Raw genomic sequence first — 25,627 nt, 5'->3', positions numbered from 1 at the left:
ATTCCAAACCATATTAATCTTAATAACTACTATTCATTTTGTATTTAATCACTTATAAGTGATATATAATTGTTCATGAAGGCTAGAAATGAAAAACGCCTCACATTAAGGTGTGCAGAATTATTAGGCATGTCTTCTTTTACAGATAAAATAAGCAAAAAAAGAGATTTAACTAAGACTGAAAAGTCAAAAATTATTAAATGCCCATGAGAAGGATGCAATACTAATGCAATACTAGAAATTGCAGTTAAGGCATGACCATTGGGCAGTGAAATGCTCATTGGGTCAGCAGGGTCAGACAAAAACAGGTGGAGGAGAAAAGACACGTTACCTGCAAAAGAACGAAGGATTAAGTGTAAAACCATCAGGAACCCTTTAGTTTCCAGCGCCACCATTTTCCAGAACTGCAACCTACCTGGAGTCTCCAGAAGAGCAAGGTGTCAGGATCTCAGAGACTTAGGTTAGATAAAGAATCCTAAAAATGTGTCCTAGCTCTTAATAAGAATCACAAGCTGAAGTGTAGTAAAATACATGAAAAATCATTTTTTTATAAGCTTTATAGACAGACAGATTGAGAGTGACTCTTGAAGACCAGCACCACATCCTCTTCTACTACCACTGTTTGAAGAATTAATCTTCTAGAATCTGACAGTAAGTTTTGGGAGTTCATTTTTAGTCCATCTCTGCAAAACGGACTTCAGGGTAGGAGATGGACTAAAAATGAACTTAATAAGAATAAGAATGATTTCTGGGGGATCATGTGACACTCAAGACATTTTAACACTTTTGACCAAAGCTAATGTTACAGATGATGCCATTTATGCTACCATGTATTTGTTTTATTTCCCAGAACCTTACGAAAATTAACCATGGTTTTACTAAACAAACAACAACAAAAAATGGTTATTGCTACACTTTAGCTACACTTACCATAGTTTAACCATGGTATTTGTAGTAAAACGGTGCTCACACGAATGCTAATCAACTAATCCGCCAAAAATACATGGTGTCTACACTTTTACTATGATAAAACCATGGTTAATTTTCGTAAGGGTTACTGTTCTTGTAAGTTTTTTAAAAAGTACAAGACGTTTCTTAGACGGATAAGAAGAAAACACAATGCATAACCGAAATGTTATTGTGTACACGGTCACCATGGAAACATTTAGTTGTATTATATTAGGTAATCTGGAACTCTTTTAAGTGAAAGGCAAACGTCAAAAACTACAACTCCCTGCACGTCCTACTTGTAGAACGGAAATTCGCTGTGGAGAAATTGGCGCTGATCTATCCGGCCCATCTCGACTGCTCTTCCTTTCGCGCCGGTAGCAGAAGAATTGAGCGTCCATGTGCGCAGCGCCCGCCCGGGACTTCATAGATCACTGAGCCTTCCGAATCCGAGCCAGACCGCCACCTTGTAATGGATCTCAACTCTTTGATCGAGGCCCTTCGGGGCACCATGGACGCAAATTTGCGTGAGGCCGCAGAGAGACAACTCAACGAGGTAAAGTGATCGAGTGATGATGATGATGGTGGTGGTGCGCCTCGGGCCTTGCGCAGCAGGAATGCTGTAGCCGTCATTTAACTTGAACAAAATGTATTTTTTTAAACCAATTTTGTTGGCGTATAGCCCTTCAGTAATAAGTAATATGAGTTGATAATGTGTTAAAGGGTCGAAATCATATATTTTTAGCGTTCTGTATCACGCGCTAGCAGCTCGTGTCCGTGTACTACGTCACCGCGATAATGGCTCACGGAAAAGTGATAGTGTTAAACAGACGATACGGCGCTTAAATGTAACGTGACTTTGAATAGTTGGTTGGAATGGATAAGGTTGTGTGCGTCTTCGTGTTTTGAGGTCATGTAATAAAGTGTGTGAGCATGTTGAGGCTGTTTATTTGGTGTGCGCGAATGTGCTAGCGCGTGAGATGCTAGGCGCTAGTCTCTCACGTGTCAACATGAGGCAGGAGGCTTGTTGTTATTTCGCGCTCTTCATAAAGCACTTCACCAACTTAACGCTCACATTTTCCGTGGTCATATTTAAATCGACACGCGGACAGATTACGATGCTTTTTAATGTGTTAAATCGCTATTCTAGCACTGTTTGGGCCCATTACTTTAGCAAACTGCGTCAGTATTTTAAAAGTACTGTGGTACCATGGATGTGTCAGATGCGGACGTCATGATAATTAGATAAATCTGCAACACTACAACAATGTCTCATTAGCTAACATGAGCAATATATTTCACACGGCTTTTATTACTTTGTTAATGTTAGATAAAAATAGATCAGAAGTTAAAAAATACACTTGATTCTTCATGTTAGTTCACAGAGCATTTACTGTTGATTAGAACAATGTATTAGTAAAAGTTGAAAGTAGATTTAACTAAGAATAATAACGTTACATAGTTCACGTTAACTAATCTAGTTTATATTTTTAGGACAGTTATATTGACAATCATAATAGATGGTGTTGTCAGTTCTGGTTGCTTTTTTTACATAGCCTATATCATATATGTAATTGTCACTTTAACTTATTACATTGTTGTTTACATGGCAAAACCTTGGTTTGGGGGACATATCAATGGTAATGCAATATGTTTTGTGCCATGGTACAACTAGTTTTCTTCATACATCATGGTAATGTCATGATATTGTCATATGATGCCATAATTCTGTGACTTAAGGATAGTTTCTATAACTAGTGTCGGTCTAATAGTATCAAACTATGTTGTTGGGGGCAGTTGTCATGTACTATGAAGAAGATTTAAGTCTTGTCATGTGTTCTTGTTTAAAGTAATGTTTCTAATAACCGAGGTAGTGCTTATGATTTCTGGCCTGTATATTAGTTTGTCAACAGACATTTTTGGTAGATGTCTAGTCAGTTATATCAGTTTTTTCGCTTGCTTTGCTTCATATGTCAGGATTAAATAGCTATTAGGTGGTTAGTCAACTTTTATTGTGTGGTATCTAGGTGCTTGGGTTTGTTTAGTAGGACTGGGAGACCCGTGAGTCTCATTTAGCAGTAATCTGTATACAGTAGTAGTTACTTGAGCAACACGAGTAAGACAATACCTGAGCGATCAGCCCATAGACCTGCCTGGAAGAGATTTTGAAGAAGTCTCAACCAGACTTAAAAGTATTTCAAATAGTACATTATTATTAATATATATGAAAATACAACTCTAATAATAATTCCACTGATAAAAAACACAAGATGGTAACTCAGTTAGCACATTGTAATAAGTAGGCTTAGGTACTAGCCTAACCCTGAACCTACCCCAAAACCTGACCTTAAGGGGTCATGAACTGCGTTGTTTTATAATGTTTCTTGGCGTGCACTAATGTTAGTAAGACTTTTACATCAAAAACTGTCATAATTTAGGAATAAAAGGCATTTTTCCTACCTTGATTTTAGCCTCTGATTTGAATGCGCGGTTTGACGGGGTGTGTCTACTTTGAGACTTCAGTGTAAACACCCACTGCTGTGATTGGCTGACATCTTTACAAATGAAATAGCTGAGTATTACATGTGGAACTCTCTCAAAAACTTTAAGCACATTTTTACTATTACAGCTCTCAAGGTTAACTTATCGTGAAAAGTGTTGATTATAGATTTACATTTAATCAAGGTTGCAGTGATGATCTCATGCAACTCGATTTCTGCTTTCATCATAACTAACAGTGCAAACACAATGTAAATAAGAGAGTCGTTGATTATTACGAAAGTTATGGCGCAAGTTCAAAACTCAGTTACTGATAAACTCGCGCTGTTTGATTGACAGCTCCGGTAACTGTAAAGGGAGCGTTCTTTGATCCCTTTCGTTATATAATTTTATCACTGTTTAAATAACAGAATATTTACAAACCTACTAAGAGAAACAATGTGAAGTTGACAATTTAGTCACTGTTTTGATTTACTGACACACAGACAAAGAACATCTGACTGTATCTACATGAATCATTACATATCAGAAAACACTGATCAGGCATTAGAATTAAGTCACTTGCATGTTGTGGCATTATTGTCGAGTCCGTATCGTAAAAGTCTGTTTGCAAAGCCTGCGCCGAAATTGTGACTGATTTACCAAAGAGTCCACAGTAAAATGTACCGCATACAAATAAATAATGCTCAACTGAGACGTTCACATTGTTGAAAATAACCACATTCCTAGCATTAGGATCCTTTGGAAGTTAGTTGTTTTTAGTCCATTGATCCTGTATTGCTCTTCTCGTCATCTCACGAGCACGCCAGTGGGCGGGGCCAAAGTTGCAATGATGAAGTAGGCGTTGATTTTTCTTCTGCTTTCGTCGCACTATTAGCTTATGTCATGAATAGGCACATTCCAGGACGAGTCGTCCTCTGAGCTCTACAATAAAAGCTGTTTTTGGACTAACAAGGAAGTTTTCCGTTCTGAAACTCACAGGACATTCTTATAATATGCTGACCTCTTATGTCAAAAGCTCAAGGAAAATTTGATTTCTCAGTTCGTGACCCCTTTAAATTCATGTATATTACCCAATACTGTAAGTACACACACACTGTAAAATAAAGGGCAACCAATGTTTTTTATCGAAGAACGTGCAGTTATGGAATTCACAACAATTTTTTTATATTTATTTTGGGTTACACTTTATTTTAAGGTGTCATTGTTAGTGTAATTATATATTTAAGTACTGAGTAATATTAAGCAACTACATGTACTACATTACTATAGGGTTAGATTAGGATTTGGTTGAGGGTTAGTTGCATGTAATTATCCATAATTTACTGTTATTACTATGGTAAGTACATGTAACTATGTAAACAAGGACACTGTAAAATAAAGTGTTACCTTATTTTGTTTATACATGGTGTGTGTGACGAATTGATTTAGCCAGTCAGACGTTTAGTTAGTTGGTTAGTTAGAAGTTACACTTTATTTTAAGGTGTCCTTGTTACAGTGTAATTTTACATTTAAATTAGGGCTGCACAATACATCGAAATATCGCAAATGTATGTATCGCGATATGCACATCACAACGGCTTGCAATTACTGGGGTCATGAAGAAAAATCACTCGCTGCTCGTGGCTAAATAACTTTTGTAGCTTTAATAAGAATCAGGATATAATTAATTCATACAGTGAAAACTAAGCAGTGTTTTTTTTTTTACATTTGATTATTCAGTTTGTGTTGTTAAATAACCCTAATGTAGGATAACCTGAACCCCTAAACCCGTGGTTTACACTGATGTTAAAATAACACTTCTTATGCGACAGTAAAACACTGATGTTCACTTTCAGAAGTTGTAGGGATGTTTTATTGTCTAAAAAAGATTGAAAAATATATTTTAAAGGTATCGAATATCGCATTATTTAATGAGTAATTGCATATCGCATTTTTCTTCAATATCGTGCAGCCCTAATTTAAATCATGAGTAATATTAATATGTACTTTCTATAGGATTTGGGTTACACTTATTTTTTAAGGTGGCGTTACGCATAATTTACTGTCATGTAGTAACGTCGTGTAACGGTCACCTTAAAATAAAGTGTTACCATGACATGGTTTAGTAACTACATGTAACGTATAACAAGGACACTGTAAAATTAAGTGTTACCTTTTATTTAGTTAGTTTAGTTATCTGCATCTGCACTTTTTTTTAATTCTTTGTATGTTTTGTTTTTATTCAGCTATTATTGTCTACTTTGGCATTACATCGCTTACCCAGCCTCACTCCTTTTGGTCCTACAATACATTCTCAAAAGTCTCTCTAGATAACAAAACATTTTCCTTGGGCTTTTACATGAATTCTTTTGACAAAGTGCATTTGATTACGGGAATAAATGAATGGTTATCATGGTCGTTTGGGAATTATTGCGTATTAAGGATTGATGCCTGTGACGGTCACTGTCTGAGCTGGCCCGGCTCCAGGCGGCCCATGTGGACGACAGGCTTGGATTCCTGTGCGCTGACGCTTTAGTGTTCGGGTGAGAACGCTGTCATGGCATTTCAGCCTGCATCCTTTTATTCTGAGCTTGTTACGATAGAATCACCCCAGGACACGTTAATCTCAGGACGCTCTGTTTTTGAAAGGCCATATTCAAAGGAGGGAAAACACTTTGAGATGACCATAAATGGTGGCGCTTCATAAATTGTAGTCAAGCTGGCTAGATTTCAGTGGTTCTCTCCACAGAAATCTTAGCTGACTAGTGTGTTTTGTAGCTCTATGGTGTTCAGTGTGAGAGGCCAGAAGTGGATGTGGTGTGTGTTTGGAAATGAAGTTCTCTGAAATGCTGTTTCAGTTCATCAGTGCTGCAATACAGGCCTGTGCAGTTATTATAAAAGTCTGATTCATGACACAGCATAACTGCAACGTTGCGCGTTGGACCGACGGCATTTCTGTGGTGTGACCAAGCCGCAGCTGTATTTGGAAAATAAAGAGATTTCGCACTTTCCATACTGAATATTTCCTTGAATAACAGCCATAAATTAATAAAAAAAAAAAAGTGATTAGGGTCAGTTGGGAATTATCGTTAATTGTCATGCAATCTGAATCGCTTTTACACCTAAATGGTTATCATAAAATGACAAAAAGCAACTTAAATTAAATTGAAACTGAAACTGAAAGCTAATTCAAAATATTAATAAAACCATAATAACACTGATCTACACAGAACTGTAGCTTAAATCATCCAGATTCAGTCAGGTGTGTTATGGGAAGTGAAATTGTGCATTTATTACATGTTTGATTGTTTTCCTCTCCACAGGGCCATAGCCAGATGAACTTTGTGTCGACACTGCTGCGGGTGACCATGTCGGACCAGTTGGATTTGCCTATAAGGCAAGCAGGTACGGTTACGACTCTCATGACTTACATCCTCGACACTAACCAGTGTTACTCCGAATGCTGCTGTCATACTATTCTAGATGAACTGCACACTCACACCTCCTCCTCCTCGCTGTCACTCCATGACACCCTGTTTATGCTTTAGTATCAGATGTCATATGTTGACACAGAGCTGAGACATTCTGTCACTGTGTGTTTGAGTAACACGCACACGCACGCACGCACACACACACACACACACACACAGCCTGCATACGGCTTTCATTGAAGTCGGGTGCATTTTTAATCTTAGAAATCCCTCTGTTGTAATAAACATTACAAATAATTTTGTCACATTATCCTACTACTTTTCAGATGCTTTTGCATATGTATATAATACACACACACACACACACACACACATATATATATATATACATACATATATATATATATATATATATATATATATATATATATATATATATATATATATATACACACTCACACATACACGCACACACATATGTGTGTGTGAGTATGTATATATGTGTGTGTGTGTATTATATGTATGTGTGTATTATTTATTTATTTATATATTTATTTTACACACATCTCTCACACACACACATACATGCATATACACTATGTGGCTGTTGAATGCTTGATTCTGATTGGTTGACGAACGCTCTTAGGTATGCAGTTATTGAAACGCAAGGCTAAAGTAGTTCCAGGCAGGGCTTTACCACATTAGTTTCATATCGCTGCGCCAAATTATTTCAGTTTTTTCAATGGTCTTTACAGACTACAACAACAAAAGAACCAAACCCCACAACGACACTGACCAAGCAAATAAATATAGTGCACAATAGGATAAAACCACAAATTATTTCCACGTTTTTTGCCACGGTTACGTTAGCCATTTATTAGTTGTTTTTTTTTTTTAAAGCACATATCTCTTTCTCCCACTCAAACGAACACACGTACAGTACGGACACACACACTCGCAGTGCTGCTCTGATTTTGTCAGTAAAATAGTTCAGCAACTTAAAAAAGCTACATGGCGTTTCTCATTAGCGTGGTGCAGATAAACGTAGTGTCGCTGGTGCTGGACACTGTTGAGAGACGCACAGACTGAGGTAATTCATCTCTCTCTCTCTCTCTCTCTCTCTCTCTCTCTCTCTCTCTCTCTCTCTCTCTCTCTCTCTCTCTCTCTCTCTCTCTCTCTCTCTCTCTGACTGCATCAGAACTCGCGCTGAACAAAAGCTCTGCAGTATTAAGCATATTCTGACTAACTTAAACATACCTAACTAACTTTAAAAATAAGTACCACCTGACACTATTTGTCAGTTCAGTGATCACATGCCCAATTGCAGATCACAGCGTAGATTCGAGGCATGAGAAGAGTTGCTGATTCAGCAGCAGCGGGCAGGATTACTCTCTTCCGGCTTCATGAACCCGTCTGTTATCGCTCTGCTGTTTGATTGTCTCCGGTCTAACTCATCCTCACTGTCAGCTAATTCTGGTTACATATTCAGCACTCACGCTGGCATCTTTGTGTGCCTAAACCGTCCACAGACTGTATTGCACATATATGGTCTGGCTGGCCGTGAGTAGATTTTTTATTTTTATTATACAACCAGAAGAGGTGGAGGCTGCTGATGCTGAATAAAGGCCTCAATGAAAACCTTTTTCTTTCTTTTTTCATTCTATTATTTTCCCCAAATTCTGTTTAACTACATGAGCGTTTTTTTGGTGTGAAGCTGTGAATAGAATTAAAGCTGTTTCTGGCTAGGCCTCATGTACACCTGCTGGGGTTTTTCAACAGATGCACAGCTGCACTGAGTTCCTGACATTGCTCAGGCTTTCTTGACATCAAGTGGGCATTCAAGCATGTTAACCTCAGCCTTTCTTTGTGTAAAACTGGGCTAGGCTTCAAGGCCAACAGGTTTTCAAATATGTTCAGAACGGCGTGCTTTCATGCCACTTATACTCTATATGTATTTTGCAGAAAGCATTAAGGTGCGATCACATTTACCTTTGTTCAGTGAATTTTCACGGGCGAAATGCAGTCATTTCAGTAGCAGTCCACGTGTTTGAGAGATTTTTGTGAGGGCAATGCATTTCCCCATCTTTTGGGTTGTTAAAGCGAATTGCCACTGACCAACACAAAGAATTTGACAGCGACTTCTGTGTGAGTTGTGCTTCATTGGCAATATTTGGTGGGCAAAAAGGTCTATTGTCAATAAAGCAGCAGAGTTTCTCTAACATGACCACATTTTTATGTGTAAAAATCCCAAACAAAGCATAAGCTTTGGGACTGAAGTGGCCGCAGGAATTTACATTTAGTCCCCCCTCCCCCCAGAAAATGGATCGAATAATGTGTTTTCCCTTGATAAAAAGATAGGAGACATTTATAAGCTCATTTAAAATGATGAGGGAGATAAAATATGCACTCATAGGACCATCGACAACATATTACAACATAAACACTATAAAGTAAACATTGTCATAATTAATCAACAGTAGATCATAAGCAATCGTGTGTGCAGTGTTCCCTGGTGGCGAACTGATCTACAGTGCTGCGCTTTGACTTGAATGTGCAAGCGCTCCTTTATTTAATAAAACCATAGCCTTTTGAAGTTTAATAATCAACTTATGCTGTATCATGATTCAATCCAATATTTAAGACCTTTTTAAAAGGATAATTCTGAATTTTATTATTATTTTTTACACCATTTGAGATTAAGACTTTTTAAGACATTAAGGCTTGGTTTCACAGACAGATCTTAGACTAAGCCAGGATTAGGCCTTAGTTCAATCAGGGCACTTAAAGTATCTTTTAGAAACTCGAGACAAAAAAATGGCACCGACAAATTTTAAGATATGTCAGTGCAAGTTGCTTTCAGTTTAAACGGCTCAAACATGCGTTTTAGTCTGGGACTAGGCTTAAGCTTTGTCTGTGAGACCAGGGGTAAATTTCATAACTTGAGGACTTTTATTTGCACACATTCCTAAATGCATTTTACAAATGCAAAAAAAAAAAAAAAAGGAGATCTGACCCTGCTGTCTCTGACCTCTGTCGTTGTCATTCAGGTGTGATCTACCTGAAGAACATGGTGACACAGTACTGGAGTGAAGGAGATAGTGCAAACACTGAAACGCCTACCAGTAACATCCCTGAAGAGGACAGGCAGTTCATTCGAGACAACATAGTGGAGGCCATCATCCAGTCCCCAGAGCGCATCAGGTAACACACAGCTACACGTACACGGGAGGGAGAGTCGGATCACTTTCTTTTCTAACCTGGTTTTTTTTTTTTCTCACTTTCAAAGAGTGCAACTCACAACTTGCATTCACCACATGATCAAGCACGACTACCCCAGTAGATGGACGGCTATCGTGGACAAGATCGGCTTCTACCTGCAGTCTGACAACAGTGCGTACTGGCTGGGCATCCTTCTGTGCCTCTACCAGCTGGTGAAGAATTACGAGTAAGCATAAACACGATATCTGAAACACTGAGTGTCTGATTTGATATTTCTTGTATCAACGAAATGCTGATGATTATCAAAAACGATGTCAAGTCTACAACACAAGAAAAGAGCGTTTGCAATTTACAAATTATGAGATTGTCACATTGTGGTTTTCTGTTTTAACCAAAATATTGACACCTGAATAAGCTAATACCGCATGTCTTCTAAATGGTTTTAACATTTTTCCTACATGACACTTTACATACACTTAATTTACTTAATTGTGCATGTCGCTAGGGCTGTCACAATTATGAAATTTGGAAAGAAATAACTGCGTTCATGCGACTATGGTGATTTAATTATCTGTTTTAGGGCTTTGCTGTACATTTGTGTGATTTGTTCATTAGATAATTGTCACAAATTATTGATAAAGTGAATCCTTTGCGATGTACAATTAACCGTTCACAAAGACCCGCCCCCTTTAGTTACTGTTGCTATGTCCAACAAGCCACGCTGCTCTCACACCACACGTTCTCACGCAGTGAAACATACATTGCGGAGCCGAGAGGACACTGACAACGCGCTGACAGACAGGACAGACCAGGCTACGTTTGATATGACACAAAGTCTCAACTTTCAAATTGTGTCATTTAAAAAAAAAAAAAGCAATTTAAACAATAAATACAGTTTTGTGGCTCTTTAATGTGCTGTAGAGCCTCAGTTAAAGCTGCTCGTGAACCGATCATCTCTTCCTTCTAGTTAATTTATAGCATCAAATAAACATGAATGAACATCAGAAGGAATGTTGTTTTAAACGCGGAAAGACGTCAGTACACACCGTTTTTCAAGTTCAATCCTCCAACGTTAATCTACTAACTCATGATTTTATTTGAGTGTGTATGTCTGTTTTTTTAATATAAACAACTAAACTATATTGAGTGGTATCCCAAAAAAATGGATTTGGGCAGTCAGTGTGAGCTTACGGCACTACCACCAGTTGTCCTGATGCAAGTCTGTATTTTTTCTTTTTTGTAAGGTATAAGAAGCCTGAGGAGCGCCAGCCGCTGGTCGCTGCCATGCAGATCTTCATGCCGATGCTGAAGGACCGGTTCATACAGTTGCTGCCGGACCCCTCCGGCGAGTCTGCGCTGGTTCAGAAGCAGATCTTTAAGATCCTTTACGCTCTCTTCCAGGTACTGCCGTCATTTCTGAAATAAAGGAGATCACCGCTTATCCAGAAAGAAGCTTTTTTTTTTTTTTTTTACTTTGGGTCTCGCATTAATTGATTGGTGTTTTTACAGTACAACCTCCCTCTGGAGCTGATCAATCGCCAGATTCTGACTGAGTGGATGGAGATTCTGAAGACCGTCGTGGACAGAGATGTTCCTCCAGTAAGGATGTGCTTCTGGTTATCATAATTTGTCATTTTTGCTAGTGACGTAACACAGTTTCGGTTTGTGTGTGTATATATGTGTGTATAATGAATTGGAGTAGAAACAATTATTGTCATTAAAAAGTTTATATAAAAACTGCTTTATGGGCAGTTTATATAGAACACTGTTTTTGAGTGTTGATTAAATAAATTTGATTAGTTCACCTTAACATTCTGAAAGTGTCAGCCATTGGCTGTTAGTGGACGGTGTGCGTAGTGTCCGTCTACGTTTAGTGCCGTCTCCGGTCTGTGTCTTACAGGCTGTGGGACGGCTCTCACGCCACACTCACAGCCACAGAGCCACTGGAGATCATAGTACTGGCCCAGTGACGTCTAAACGACTCTACCACTGGCCAGCCTCCATATTCTCCTACAAAAGCCTATAAACTCTACCTAAAGATCTCAAATCGATGTTCTACATACTACTACAGTAGTCAACATTTGAAGTGGATCAAAAACAGTTCGTCAAAGTTGTCCTGAGACTAGAACGGGTATTGTTCAAAATTCATGTATAACTTTGATGAAAGGTTTTGATCCACTTCAAATGTTATTCAATTTCACATACTTTTTAATAGTATGCAGTGTTCAGTTTTGAGGCGTGATCTTCTAAAGCGCTTCTGTGTGGCTTTGCAGGAGACCCTTCAGGTGGATGAAGACGAGAGGCCCGAACAGCCCTGGTGGAAGTGCAAGAAGTGGGCGCTTCACATCCTCGCCCGGCTCTTCGAGAGGTACAGTAACGTAACATCACTTCCTCCCAAGAGCGCTACATATAAAGCTTTCGCAGATGACTCATGGTCCATTTGAATTTCAGCCCACGCTGAGCAGTTGGAAACACTCGATTAGTTATTTTCAGCGGAAGGTCTTGTGTGTTTGAAACCGTTACTGGATTTTCAGGCATGTTTCTTTGCCCCAAAGGTATGGCAGCCCTGGCAACACAACCAAAGAGTACACAGAGTTTGCAGAGCTTTTCCTCAAGGGTTATGCCGTGGCTGCACAGCAGGTAAACAGGAGACGTCAGTAGATCGTTCAGTGGGTTGTTGACATGACGTGTGCTGATAACTGATGAACTTTGACTCTGTTTCTGATAGGTACTGTTGAAGGTGTTGTATCAGTATAAGGAAAAGCAATACGTGGCTCCCAGAGTTTTGCAGCAGACACTGAATTACATCAACCAGGGAATCGCACACGCCGTCACCTGGAAGAACCTAAAGCCACACATTCAGGTTTGTACGTGTGGTTTTGCATGATGCAGAGTGTTTGTTTGACTAAGGGTTTGAAAGTCTTATGAAATATTAGGCAAATTAGAACCTAGGTTTGGACGATAATCAATGTGAATATCAATATTTATTTATTTTCTTGAATGTCCTAAAAGTTAATGGTTCACAGTAAGATCAATTACATGCATGTATAAATTAAATATGGTCAATTTACATTTCATGCTGAGCAAAAAGCCAGTGTTGCCAAATGAAGTGAAATGCAGTAATTTAGTTTTAAAATGTTAGTTTCTTTCTTTCTTTTTTTCAATAAAAAATATTTAATTTCTTTTTGTAATTGAGCAATATAGCAATTCATATAAACTGCCATGTTTAGAAAAGTTTAAGACATATCAAAACAAAACACCACAGTGAACTTCTGAGGGATGAATCAGTATTTTGGATCGATTGATTGAAACTGACCGTTCAAAAAAATTATTTGCAGAAATGATTGAGTGAGATTTCTCTGTCACAAGTTAACTAGCTAAATTAAAGATGCTAACTAAATCATTGTGACTTCATTATTAAAAATATCTTCTTTTTTTACTGTTTTGCTTGTAATGAGCCATGAGTGACTGCGTTGCAGTGATTTTTACTGCAAGCGTGTTCTTACCTAAAAACCTCATTAACCACTGCCTCATGTCATACACCTTATCCAAGTTCTTGTTGTGCGTGTGGTTTCAGGGCATCATTCAGGATGTGGTGTTCCCCCTCATGTGTTACACAGACAGTGATGAAGAGCTCTGGCAGGAAGACCCGTACGAGTACATCCGCATGAAATTTGGTTAGAGCAACACCATATTTATCTGAACCACCAAAAGATTCGTGCACCGTAGAAAACCAAAACCAGATCGTTCTGCTCATGCTTTCTCTCTTTCTGCTTCCTCTTAGATGTCTTTGAAGACTTCATCTCCCCAACTACTGCAGCTCAGACGCTTCTCTTCACCGCTTGCAACAAAAGGAAGGAGGTGGGTGTTTGGAAGCGCCATCTGGCATGATGAGGCCTATGACGTGATTTGTGTTTGGCTGAATTCTGTGTATATGTTACTGCCAACACTCATGTATCCAATCAGCGCCCTGCTGCTCCAACAGAACTTTAGATGCTTCTGACGCCGGGTGGAAAGAGCTCGTTCGCAGTCTCAAAGAGCTGTCTCTCTTATTCAAAGGAAGCGCTTTCCTTTCTTTGTAATGTGATATATTTTAATATAGCTGCAATCAGCCGTTATCAAGGTTCAAGCTCAAACGTCTGTAGACGATAGTTATACAGTGGCCTCTATTGACAGATTATTATAAGTACTATATTACAATAGACAAAGAATATTGTCTCTAATTGGGCAGTAATACATTCAGTCATGTCTGGCAACTTGACAAATGTTTTCAGTAAGATGGGCTTTTTTTCCAAAAATATTTTATTAGAATATTTGGGCTTATAAAAACACATATTCAAGTATTAGTTTATTTAAATGATGTTTAACTAGAAAGTTATTTTTGTTTATTCATCAAGTTTTTGTCACTATTTCTGAAGAAGCTTATGATTAGGCAATATACACAAGCTTATGTTATATCTTAAGGTTTTCTTTTAGTTAAAAACATTAAATGATGTGCAAACAAAAAAAATCGAGAAAACAAAAGCATTCAAGCTAATAAAGCGGACTGCGCCAATTATCGTACATAACGTACGTATACACTCATATATGGTTATTGTGTTTATGTTGTGTGTAAGCAGCCTAAGAATTTGAGTTCAGCCTGTGTTCTGAAAGTGTCAGCCATTGGCTGTTAGTGGACGGTGTGCGTAGTGTCCGTCTACGTTTAGTGCCGTCTCCGGTCTGTGTCTTACAGGCTGTGGGACGGCTCTCACGCCACACTCACAGCCACAGAGCCACTGGAGATCATAGTACTGGCCCAGTGACGTCTAAACGACTCTACCACTGGCCAGCCTCCATATTCTCCTACAAAACCTACACATGACATGAATCGTGAGAAACGTTTTGAAACGCATGTTAACCTTCTCATTGTTTAACAGGTGCTGCAGAAGTCCATGGGCTTCTGTTATCAGATCCTCACTGAACCCGCCTCTGACCCCAGGAAAAAAGACGGCGCTCTTCATATGATCGGCTCGTTGGCTGAGATTCTCCTCAAGGTGATTTTTGCATTACAGTTCAGGGTGCAACGCTAAGGATTTTATTTAAATTCTCCTGGTTGGGCCAGGGGTTCAATTGTCGTGCCCTGCCTACATTTTCTCTGGCCCCTCCACAAAAAAATTGAATAAAGATTATTTTCATTATTTCTGACCTTGTATTCTAAGAAGCTTCTGACACAAACATTTTAGATATCAGTGAAATTTCTAAATTCTCGTTTCCAATTTCAAAACCACAACAAAATATACAGGCCTAACTAATATGAAGTTCAAACAATAGTAAAGAAGAGTGCACAGTCAGTTTTAAAAGAACAAACAAGTGCAATATAACAAAGATACAGTGCTTTAATTTGTTCATGTGGGTCTAAAAGTTGTCAGGTGCAGTAACTGAATACTCAAATATACACTGGCCAACGCTGTATAGTCTTCACTGTATAAAGTAAATATAGATTAATCTCTTGTTAAAGCTACAAAAGTTATTCAGTTAAGAGCAGTGAGTGATTATCTGTCTTTTTGTTGTCTGATTAACATTGACACAAACAGCAAGTTTTTGCTGTCATTTTAAGGCCGAATGCACAGATCCAATATACTGATACACGTTTTCCTTCTCAGCTGTTTACCTTCACACAAGACATAACCAACTGTGTTTATAAGGATACTCAATTTTGTGTGTCCACTCATGCTCACAGATGCCAAAAAGAACTGGATTTGGTTTCGCGATGGTTAAAAATCGCTTGAATGTTTTAAATGTGAAAGATTTAATGCGAATCCTTTTCAATCCAGCCTAGAATAACCAACGCAGCTTCTTGGGTAGTTGTATTGATGATTTTATTTTTTCAATCAGAGGAAGATCTACAAAGACCAGATGGAGTTCATGTTGCAGAATCATGTCTTTCCTCTGTTCCGCAGTGAGCTGGGTTACATGAGAGCCAGGGTGAGAGATGTGCTCATTGCAGTCTTGCGCTATTAAAGAACAATTCAATCTTGAGTGGTGCAAACTCTGTCGACTTGTCTTACTTCATGGTAATTCTGCCTTCTAGGCCTGCTGGGTGCTTCATTACTTCTGCGAGGTCAAGTTCAAGAGTGACCAGAACTTGCAGACAGCCCTCGAGCTCACCCGCCTGTGTCTGATCAACGACAACGAGATGCCTGTGAAAGTGGAGGCGGCCATCGCCCTCCAGGTCCTCATCAGCAATCAGGAGAAAGGTGAAGATTTCACTCGCTAATCTCTTTTTCTGTGTCCTCCCTTCATCTTGCATTTATTTGAGATGGCTTTAATTGTTTGTTTTTCCCCCCATCAGCCAAAGATTACATCACCCCGCACATTCGGCCCGTGATGCAGGCACTCCTCCAAATCGTGCGCGAGACCGAGAACGACGATCTTACCAACGTCATCCAGAAGATGATCTGCGAGTACAGTGAGGAGGTCACCCCGATCGCTGTAGAGATGACCCAGCATTTGGTAAGAACTGTTTTATGAGTCCATGCAAGTCTTAAATCAAATTTAAGGCCATTAAAAGTCTTAAACACAGTAGTCAACATTTGAAGTGGGTCAAAAAAAGTTAATCAAAGTTGTCCTAAGACGAGAACGGGTATCGTTCCAAATTCATGTATAACTTTGATCCACTTCAAATGTTGACTACTGTATATTAAATGGTATAAGAAAGATGAAACATGAACGCTGTATGTTTGACAGTAAAAACACATTGCTGCTGCACATTCTACATGCTCGTGTTTTCTGAGTTATATGAATGTATATCTGAAGGAAACCGACTGTCTTGGATCTCCATATAATGCCTAATAAAGTAGTGTTTTTAATTGCAGCGCTGCTTTGTTTAACTGATATAAACTGATATATTTCTGCTGTTCCATCTACTGTCAGACTGAATTTGCATTTTCATTATCTGCCGTAAATGTTAACCGGTGGATCGATAAGCTAATGTGCATTATATTATACATTCGTGTACACGCATACATACATGCATGCATGTAAACATACACACACAAACAATTTGCAAAAATCTTCTCAGTTTAAACATTCGAGCTTGATTCCTCTCTCTCTCAGGCCATGACCTTTAACCAAGTGATCCAGACGGGGCCTGATGAGGAAGGAGGTGATGATAAAGCAGTGACCGCCATGGGCATCCTCAACACCATTGACACACTGCTGAGTGTAGTGGAGGACCATAAAGAGGTGAGAAAATAGAAACATGGGCGGCAGAAGTTCTTCCCGTCTCTCTGGCCTGTAGAATTACTTCCAGCCGCCCACAAACTCCAAGGCAGAGCTGTCTTTAAATAGCCTTGAGGAAATCTATCTGCATTTTATATTTATATAGCAAATGCTTTCACTGTGTACAATTTCATGCTAATCCCTTTAATATGAATTTGAACTTGGAACTTAATGTATGAATGTCATGTATATATGGAAGATGAAACCATGTGGAAATTAGGGAGAGATGGCACAATTACACTTCCTTGTAGAGCTTTAGATCTACAGTACTGGTGAGAATCTGTGTTTTACTAGTACATTATATTTGTTAATTGGCATTTTTATAAAGTATGTAAACATTTTCACGTTAATTTGGAGATTGAGTGTGAAAATATAAGACACATCTCCAAATTCTTGTGGAAATATTTGTTTACAAATATTAATGGTTGGTGTGATTTATTCGTGAATTAAAGTAATCTGTGTGGATTAAATTTGTAATCGTTCAACTTCAGAGTTGCTTAAATATTAAGGTGGATCATGACTTATGTCTGACATATGGTTTTAAACCATTTTAAAGGTATTTACATGCTGTATGTTGAGTCTTTCCCCGCCAGCGTTTTTTTAAAGTTGCCAGTCACTGCCAGCCTTTTTGATCATTTTCACAATTTCATGGCCTCCAGAATAAGATGAACATGCAATTTTCAAAGTACAGAGCCTCTGCTTTAAGAAAAAAAAAAGGAAAAAATTTTATTCTAGGTGCATGCATTCTTATTTATTAACACTTGAATGTGGGTAAGCACATTTTTAATAAAAAAAAGCAAAATCTTGAGCAAAAATCTGAAAATCGAGTTTTTGTCAAAGACGACACGCAAAAATGCTAGCCATCAGATTGTGTTACCAGCATAACATTTATGTGGTGTGACGTGGGCTTTTTTAATGTCCAAACCTACCCCTAACCCTATACACTTAAAACAATGCAAATATAGTGTTGGTAGCATTTTCCGTCGCGACGCCTGATCGGGTTAAGAACGATGATCAAAACATATATGGAGTAGATGGAGTCCATCAACACCCCCAAAGCTTCACAGTCCTGTAGCTCGACAGTCCTGTCGTCCTGGCCTGGGTCGACATTTCATTCGGCAATGTTAGGCAGTTTTCACTTGTATGCAATTTAACGTTTGATGATCGCGTTATTTTACACGTGCACCATAAGCAATGCTTTTATCGCTCGTTTCTGCTTCTTCACCTGTGTTTTGATCCAGAGATTCTGTACTCTTTCAGAAGATGCGTAATAGCGCCCCCTACCGTGTTACAGTGAAAACACAGATTCCATCAATGGCGGGGAAAGGGTTAATATGCCATTGTGCTACGATTTTTTTTGACTGGACAGTTGACGCACGCACTATTTAACTATTACACAAATATCATTCTGAGCACAGACGCCACTGTTTGTTAACACACTGCTGATTGGCTGATTTCAGATTACCCAGCAGTTAGAGGGCATCTGTCTGCAGGTGATCGGCACAGTCCTGCAGCAGCACGTCCTGGGTGAGTTTCACACACTAGTGGGAACGCCTGTTTTGCGTGCCTTTGGTTGTGTGTTCATTGTTTCTGGTTTATGTTCCCAGAGTTCTACGAGGAGATCCTGTCCCTGGCCCACAGTCTGACGTGTCAGCAGGTTTCTCCTCAGATGTGGCAGCTCCTCCCTCTGGTCTATGAGGTCTTCCAACAAGACGGATTTGACTATTTCACAGGTAAACTAGCGTTTACTTTGCATGTTCACTCGATGAACTTCCTTCTTAAACTGTAAACAGATCGTCAGGGAGATTACACAGATTTCTGTTGGTTGAGAAATGTGTGACGGTTGTTTACTTTAAAAATTCAAGGGAAATGCTTCATGTACCTTTTTTGTTTCAGATATGATGCCACTTCTCCATAACTACATCACAGTTGACACAGACACGCTCCTGTCTGACACCAAATACCTTGAAGTAATCTACAGTATGTGCAAAAAGGTACAGCAGTCCCTCTACTTTAGTACAAACCAAAACTAAAGTCAGTTGCAAATATATGTGCAAATAAAGCACTGATCAATATAAGGTAACTACTTGTACCTAATATGGATTAAGGTTAAGTTTAGGGTTAGCATCAGGGTGTTAGCATTATAGGAAGAACATGCATGTAAAGCAGGACTAAAAGTGCGACTGAAAAGCCCTTGATTTTAAGAAAGTGTGTCAGATTGACTGTGTTTATTAAACTGTGTGTGTGTGTGTGTGCCCACTCAGATTTTGTCAGGAGACCCAGGGGAGGACCCAGAATGCCATGCGGCCAAGCTCTTGGAGGTCATCATTCTACAGTGCAAAGGTCGTGGTATTGACCAGGTGTGTTTCTCGATCTTTGTCCACGTTAGATTCGTCTTCCTAGCAGTGATGTATGAAAACCAGGGATGTGGAGAATTTGTGTTGTTGCTAAAATTGCTAACAAACGTAGTTCTAACAGTAAGTGATTATAAATAATAATAATTATTATAATAAAAATAAAATCAATGTAACATTGTCACTGAACTGTTACCCATTTCTTATGGCCTTAATTTTATAAGAAAAATATATCGACCATGATGCCTACTATATCATATCTGACATGCACATTTCTAAGGCCTTCTAAATGATCAACATTTTCAATTTTGCTGACAAACCGGTTGCACACAATCTACCGCATGCCTTCTGTCGACTGATTGATAGTTTATACTTTTTAGCAAGTAAAATGCATTTTAGTTTCATTGTTAAAACATGTTTTGTGTCTTTCTGTGAAATCATAACTGATTTTTATACAGTGAATATAAGAATAATTTATATTTGAGTAATATTTAAAAATGTCCACTTACTAGACTAAAGCAACGTCAGCTTGCTTGCTTATCCATAACATTTTTTTTTTTAAATCTAATGTGAGTCAAATTATCCATCATGCTTTTGATGAGAGTTGATTTGTTCATCTCTCAATTATCATTGGATTGCATTGCATTTTTATTTTAAAACTTCAAAGCGTGATCATAAAACGAAGTGCTTAAATATCTTACCAAGACATTATTGGGAGATATAGATAGTGATATTTATATGCACTTTTATGTACGAATCTGCTATACTGTTATAAAAATTTATAAATCTTACAAGCTATCAGAATTTCATTTTACTTTTTGGCCACATAAATATCAGCAGGTCCATTGCATTGCTTATATCTCCTCCGTTTGGACCTCAAGTCTCCTACAGGTGAAACTCAAATTTGAATATCGTGCAAAAGTTCATTTATTTCAGTAATTCAACTTAAAAGGTGAAACTAATATATTTATATTTAGACTCATTACATGCAAAGTGAGATATTTCAAGCCTTTATTTATAATTTTGATGATCATGGCTTACAGCTTATGAAAACCCCAAATTTTCATAAGCTGTAAGCCATAATAATCAAAATTATAACAAATAAAGGCTTGTTTGCATCTCACTTCGCATCTGAGTCTATATAATATATTAGTTTCACCAGTTGAGTTACTGAAATAAATGAACTTTTGCACGATATTCGAATTTTTCGAGTTTCATCTGTAAATCTTGAGCATAAAGGCCTGATGTATCAAACACTTTTTAAATATTTAGTTTAAACTTTCAACTGTTCAGTTTCAAAAGATTGTATTTTTCTCACCGTTGATTAACATGTCAGGCTTTCCAGAGTTAATGAGCTCGGTGTCCATTCCTGCAGGTGGTGCCTTTGTTTGTAACGACCGCTTTGGAGCGTCTGACACGTGAAGTGAAGACCAGTGAGTTGAGGACCATGTGTCTGCAGGTGGCCATCGCTGCGCTCTATTACAGTCCCTCTCTTCTCCTCAACACACTGGAGAATCTGCGCTTCCCCAACAACACCGAGCCCATCACCAACCACTTCATCTCCCAGTGGCTCAAAGACATCGACTGCTTCCTCGGGTACGCGCTTCATACCGTCACACCTACCGTGACAAGCGTTTCTCAGGGCAAGAGTAACATGCCATCGCTGTTGTTTGCAGGCTCCACGATCGGAAGATGTGTGTGTTAGGACTGTGCGCGCTCATGGATCTGGACCAGAGGCCACAGGCTGTCAACCAGGTCGCAGGTCAGCTCCTTCCCGCGGCCATCCTCCTGTTTAACGGCTTGAAGAGGGCCTACGCCTGCAGGGCCGAGCACGAAAATGATGAGGACGACGATGAAGAGGGCGGAGAGGAGGAAGATGAGACTGGTAAATGAGCTTTTGCCAAGGCTTCTTAATGAAAGGTTTTACATATTAGTTGCAATAAAATGTAGTTATACAATGCATTTTTCTTGACAAACATTGTTATTGACAAACTGTTATCTGTTCAGAATGGATACCACCATTTGTTTTACTGTGTAAAAATTTCAAACATTAGTCATTATTTATGTTGCTCTTTATTGTTTCCTAACAGCTTCACTGTAATGAAAAGGAAAATAACTTTAGACTTAAGCTGTATTTGACATTCAGCATTCAGCTCAATTTGATACAATGTTGATTCAGTTCAATAACAGTGTTAATGTTGCAAAGTTCGTAAGTTATTAAACCAATTTGATTCAGCTGTAAAGTAGCTCTACAAAGACAAGTGTCATTCAGCTCAAGTCAGTTCGTTTTGTTCTCATCTGATAGTAGCCACGTCTCCATTACCCCTCAAATTGCGCAAATTGAAATTGCGAATTGAAAATACGCCCAATGGAAACACGTCAATTTCGCAAAAACTCCCATTTATCGCAAAAAAGTTTTAACGCTCGCATGAGGAGGTTTTTCAGGCAATTCGAAAAAGGAATATTTCGCGAAACTGCAATGGAAACAGTTTTTGCGCATTTACAGGTCACCTGACGTAGATGACGCGTGTGTTTGGACAGAATACGAGACACTTCTTTATTAAACTCATAAAAGACAAAATAATGACAGAAATGCTGGATTCTAAACCTCAAAGAAATGCCACAATCAAGACCTCGAGGCAGATCTGAGGGAGAAACACCTCATATGAGCCGCTCACAGTATAAGGGTCTTTCCTTGCCATTAATGCTTGGATAACACGCCTACATTTCCTTCCATTAATAATAATAATAATAATAATAATAATAATAATGTCTAGTGCGGTACGTGGCTGTGATATATACGCATGTATATATAAACCTACCAATGTGCAATTTTTGGAATGACTTTAGATATTTAGAAAAAATATTTAGAAAAGTTTTCGCTAATCTTTAATGGAAACGCGCCTAGTGTCAGTGCAGTCAAATCAGTACAATTTCTGAATAATAGTCTATAAAGTTAAGTAGTTGTATAATATGCTACATTGTCACATGACCTCATAATAAATATTAATATATATATATTTTTTAATCCAATTTGGAGTAAAATGCCATAATTGATCATTGTTGGCTGTCCGATCAAATGAGTCTTGCTTCTGTTACATCCAGATAATTTGTCACACTGGAAATTGAATGTCAAGTTGAGAAAATTGGTATATTTGATTATATTGATGCATTTCAATATATATATTTTTTTTATATAATGAACTTTAATGTATAGTTGTTCTGACATGCGACCCGTTGTGTACTTGTGCAGCGGAGTTGGGCAGTGATGAAGATGATATAGATGAAGAAGGACAGGAATACCTTGAAATGCTAGCTAAACAAGCAGGAGAGGACGGCGACGACGAAGACTGGGAGGAAGACGACGCAGAGGAGACCGCTCTTGAGGGTTACACGACCTCGGTGGATGATGAAGACAACCTTGTCGACGAATACCAGATCTTCAAAGCCATAATACAGAGTACGAGTTTCACTTGCAGTGTGTATGAACAAACTGCGGTAGTCGACATTTGAAGTGGATCAAAACCTTTCATCAAAGTTATACACGAGTTTTGAACAAACTTGTTTTGATCCACTTCAAATGTTGACTTACTGTACTTTTAAAAGAGCGTTTTACTCAGACTGCTCTCCCTCCTTCAGATGTCCAGGGCCGTGACCCCGCGTGGTACCAGGCGCTCACGCAGTGTCTCGATGAGGAACAAAGAAAACATCTTCAGGATATTGCAACACTTGCAGATCAGCGGCGAGCAGCACATGGTGAGGCAAAAAGCTGTTTTGAGTAATCGATTGCGCAGCAGTTTTTGTTCCCCTGTTGACATAACAAAATAACCAAAAATACCAAATTTACACTTAGGCTGTTTTCTGCCAGATATTGGACCCAAAACATGTTTGTCAAGCTCTGAAAAGCTCAAAACACTCAGTATACCGCCAAAACGTTACCTATATGCTCAGCTTGCTGATTTCCCTCCTGTTTTGCTTTTGTTTCTGATTGTTTTTTAGAATCAAAGATGATCGAGAAGCACGGAGGATACAAGTTCACAGTTCCCGTGGTGCCATCCAATTTCAACTTTGGTGGCAGCGCCCCTGGGATGAATTGAGTCCTCTCTCTCCCCTTCCCCCTTTCTAACTGTGACTGAATGTAGTGAAATGAAAACACTTGTGTTGCTCCCTGAAGTAGTGGTTCCAGAACTGGTTCTTCTTCTCTCACTCTTCAAATCTGACTATCAAATTTAAAACAGCACCAGAAGATGTGGGAAAGCAACCAAATGCAGCCAATGCCCGGGAAAACAAACCAAGAACTTGAACGCTAAGCAAGTGGGGGGGAAAAATAAAGCTCTGAACAATGTTGTCTTATGGAATCCAAAAATTAGGAGAGATACCATAACGGCAGCTCCCACACACACACATACTACGGGGGGCTAACGAATTGAAATTGAGGCGTAACGTCAAATTCATTGTCACTGTACGGGCCAAAGGGCCTTTTCAAGATTATACCTCTGGCAGTTAGTGTGTCAAAGTTTTCTTCATCAAAAAAAAAAAAAAAAAAAAAAAATCTCATATTGTACATAACTAGCCAAGGCACTTGATTTTTAAGTTGCCTGGTCAAACAACCAGAGGCATTTGTAAGGTGTCAATGTGTATTCAAATGTAGCATATTGGATACTTGTCATAGCACTATGTGATGCCTGATCTCTGTAAATTAATGACTAGCACTTTCATATTGTTCAGGTCTCTTAGCCTTCTGTATCAGACTGCAAATTTTTTAACTCAGTTGAAAACTATTTAAGAATTGGAACATTGTTACCTGGACGGTGACTTCTCCTATAATGGTTGGTGTTCAGAGGGCTTCAATAATAGTGTGTGGCAATCATTTGCTGCTTGTAATGATGTTTTAGGCTCCAAACAGAAAATGCACTTGGTGTTCTGGATAATGATATTGTTACAAGCACTGTCATTTAAGTAATTGGAGCATGAATTGAGGAGGTCTCAAGCATTTGGTTGATGTATGGATGAACCATCAAGTATACACAACATTAAAAAAAAAAAAAAAAAAAAAAAGCTTTAAATTTGAGAATCGGTTCGTTTCTCCAGTAATTTCTTATTGGTTGTTTCTCTTCACTTTCAGGGTGATTGGCTGATTAGTAATTCTTGCAATATTATTGGGTCTCATCTGGGTACAAACTGAAGCAAGCAGAGAATATATGTGTGCCATGCACAATGTAAGGTTGAGTACACAAGTTTTTTTCATTTTTTTTTTATCATAAAGCAATAAAGTCCACAAGTCCCTAAAGCATGGTCTTGGTAATGCCACCAAGACATCCTAATAAAAAAAAATCAGGTTGTTTGACTTTGTCACAGTCTGAGCCAATGGTGTTCAAACTTACTGGACATTATGACCTGATTGGGGATTTCCAGATGACCAAAATGTGCATCGCTGGGGCGGCTCTTTTAACAGTTTGAAACTCCTGATCTGAGCAAACTTTGGAAAATTTTCTCGTAAAGCAATATTTTGTGTATACATATATTATATATTACATATATAAAATGTAAAATCACAGCTCTATACATAAAGTTGGACTGATATATGTATAGTATACCGATATATTTGACATGAGTAAAAAGATTAAATAAATCACAGCCCGTTAGAACCAAACTCCGTAGGAAAGTGGATCTCTGGGATCAGGAATGAAGATACTTGCATTACACTGAAAATTGAAATTGTTTTGGTTATGCTTTGATAACTTTTCATATATGTTGTCTCAAGATTACTTGACTCAAATGTGGAGAAAAACTAAGATGAGTTATCATAGTGAAGTGCAGACTGTCCATCAGTCCACCGGTGTTTGTTAATGTTATGACCTCAAAGGCCATCCGTTTCCTCGTCATTCTCTATAACGTGTCTGTGTTGGTCAGTTCTCTAATGCAACACTGAAA

At 38.5% G+C, this 25,627-nt stretch overlaps 1 protein-coding gene across 1 annotated transcript; it reads left to right on the top strand.

Moving 5' to 3' along the window:
- The first annotated feature begins 1,101 nt into the window (after positions 1 to 1,101).
- On the top strand, positions 1,102 to 24,751 carry ipo7 (importin 7). The gene is made up of 25 exons (XM_084403802.1): positions 1,102 to 1,504; positions 6,753 to 6,834; positions 9,908 to 10,061; positions 10,147 to 10,305; positions 11,324 to 11,480; positions 11,589 to 11,678; positions 12,353 to 12,447; positions 12,635 to 12,719; positions 12,808 to 12,942; positions 13,657 to 13,756; positions 13,864 to 13,940; positions 14,996 to 15,112; positions 15,954 to 16,043; positions 16,150 to 16,315; positions 16,411 to 16,571; positions 17,175 to 17,303; positions 18,800 to 18,866; positions 18,947 to 19,072; positions 19,236 to 19,333; positions 19,604 to 19,699; positions 21,069 to 21,289; positions 21,370 to 21,578; positions 22,947 to 23,153; positions 23,333 to 23,449; positions 23,693 to 24,751. Exons 1-25 carry the CDS (start codon positions 1,421 to 1,423, stop codon positions 23,788 to 23,790), a joined length of 3,120 nt encoding a protein of 1,039 aa, XP_084259928.1. The 5' UTR covers positions 1,102 to 1,420; the 3' UTR covers positions 23,791 to 24,751.
- Positions 24,752 to 25,627: the final 876 nt, after the last annotated feature.

This window comes from Rutilus rutilus (genome assembly GCF_951802725.1).
Source record: "Rutilus rutilus genome assembly, chromosome: 3".
In the NCBI taxonomy this organism is placed as follows: Eukaryota; Metazoa; Chordata; class Actinopteri; order Cypriniformes; family Leuciscidae; genus Rutilus; species Rutilus rutilus.
The sequence above is the reverse complement of the archived record's forward strand: the minus strand, read 5'-3'. Positions and strand labels throughout refer to the sequence as shown.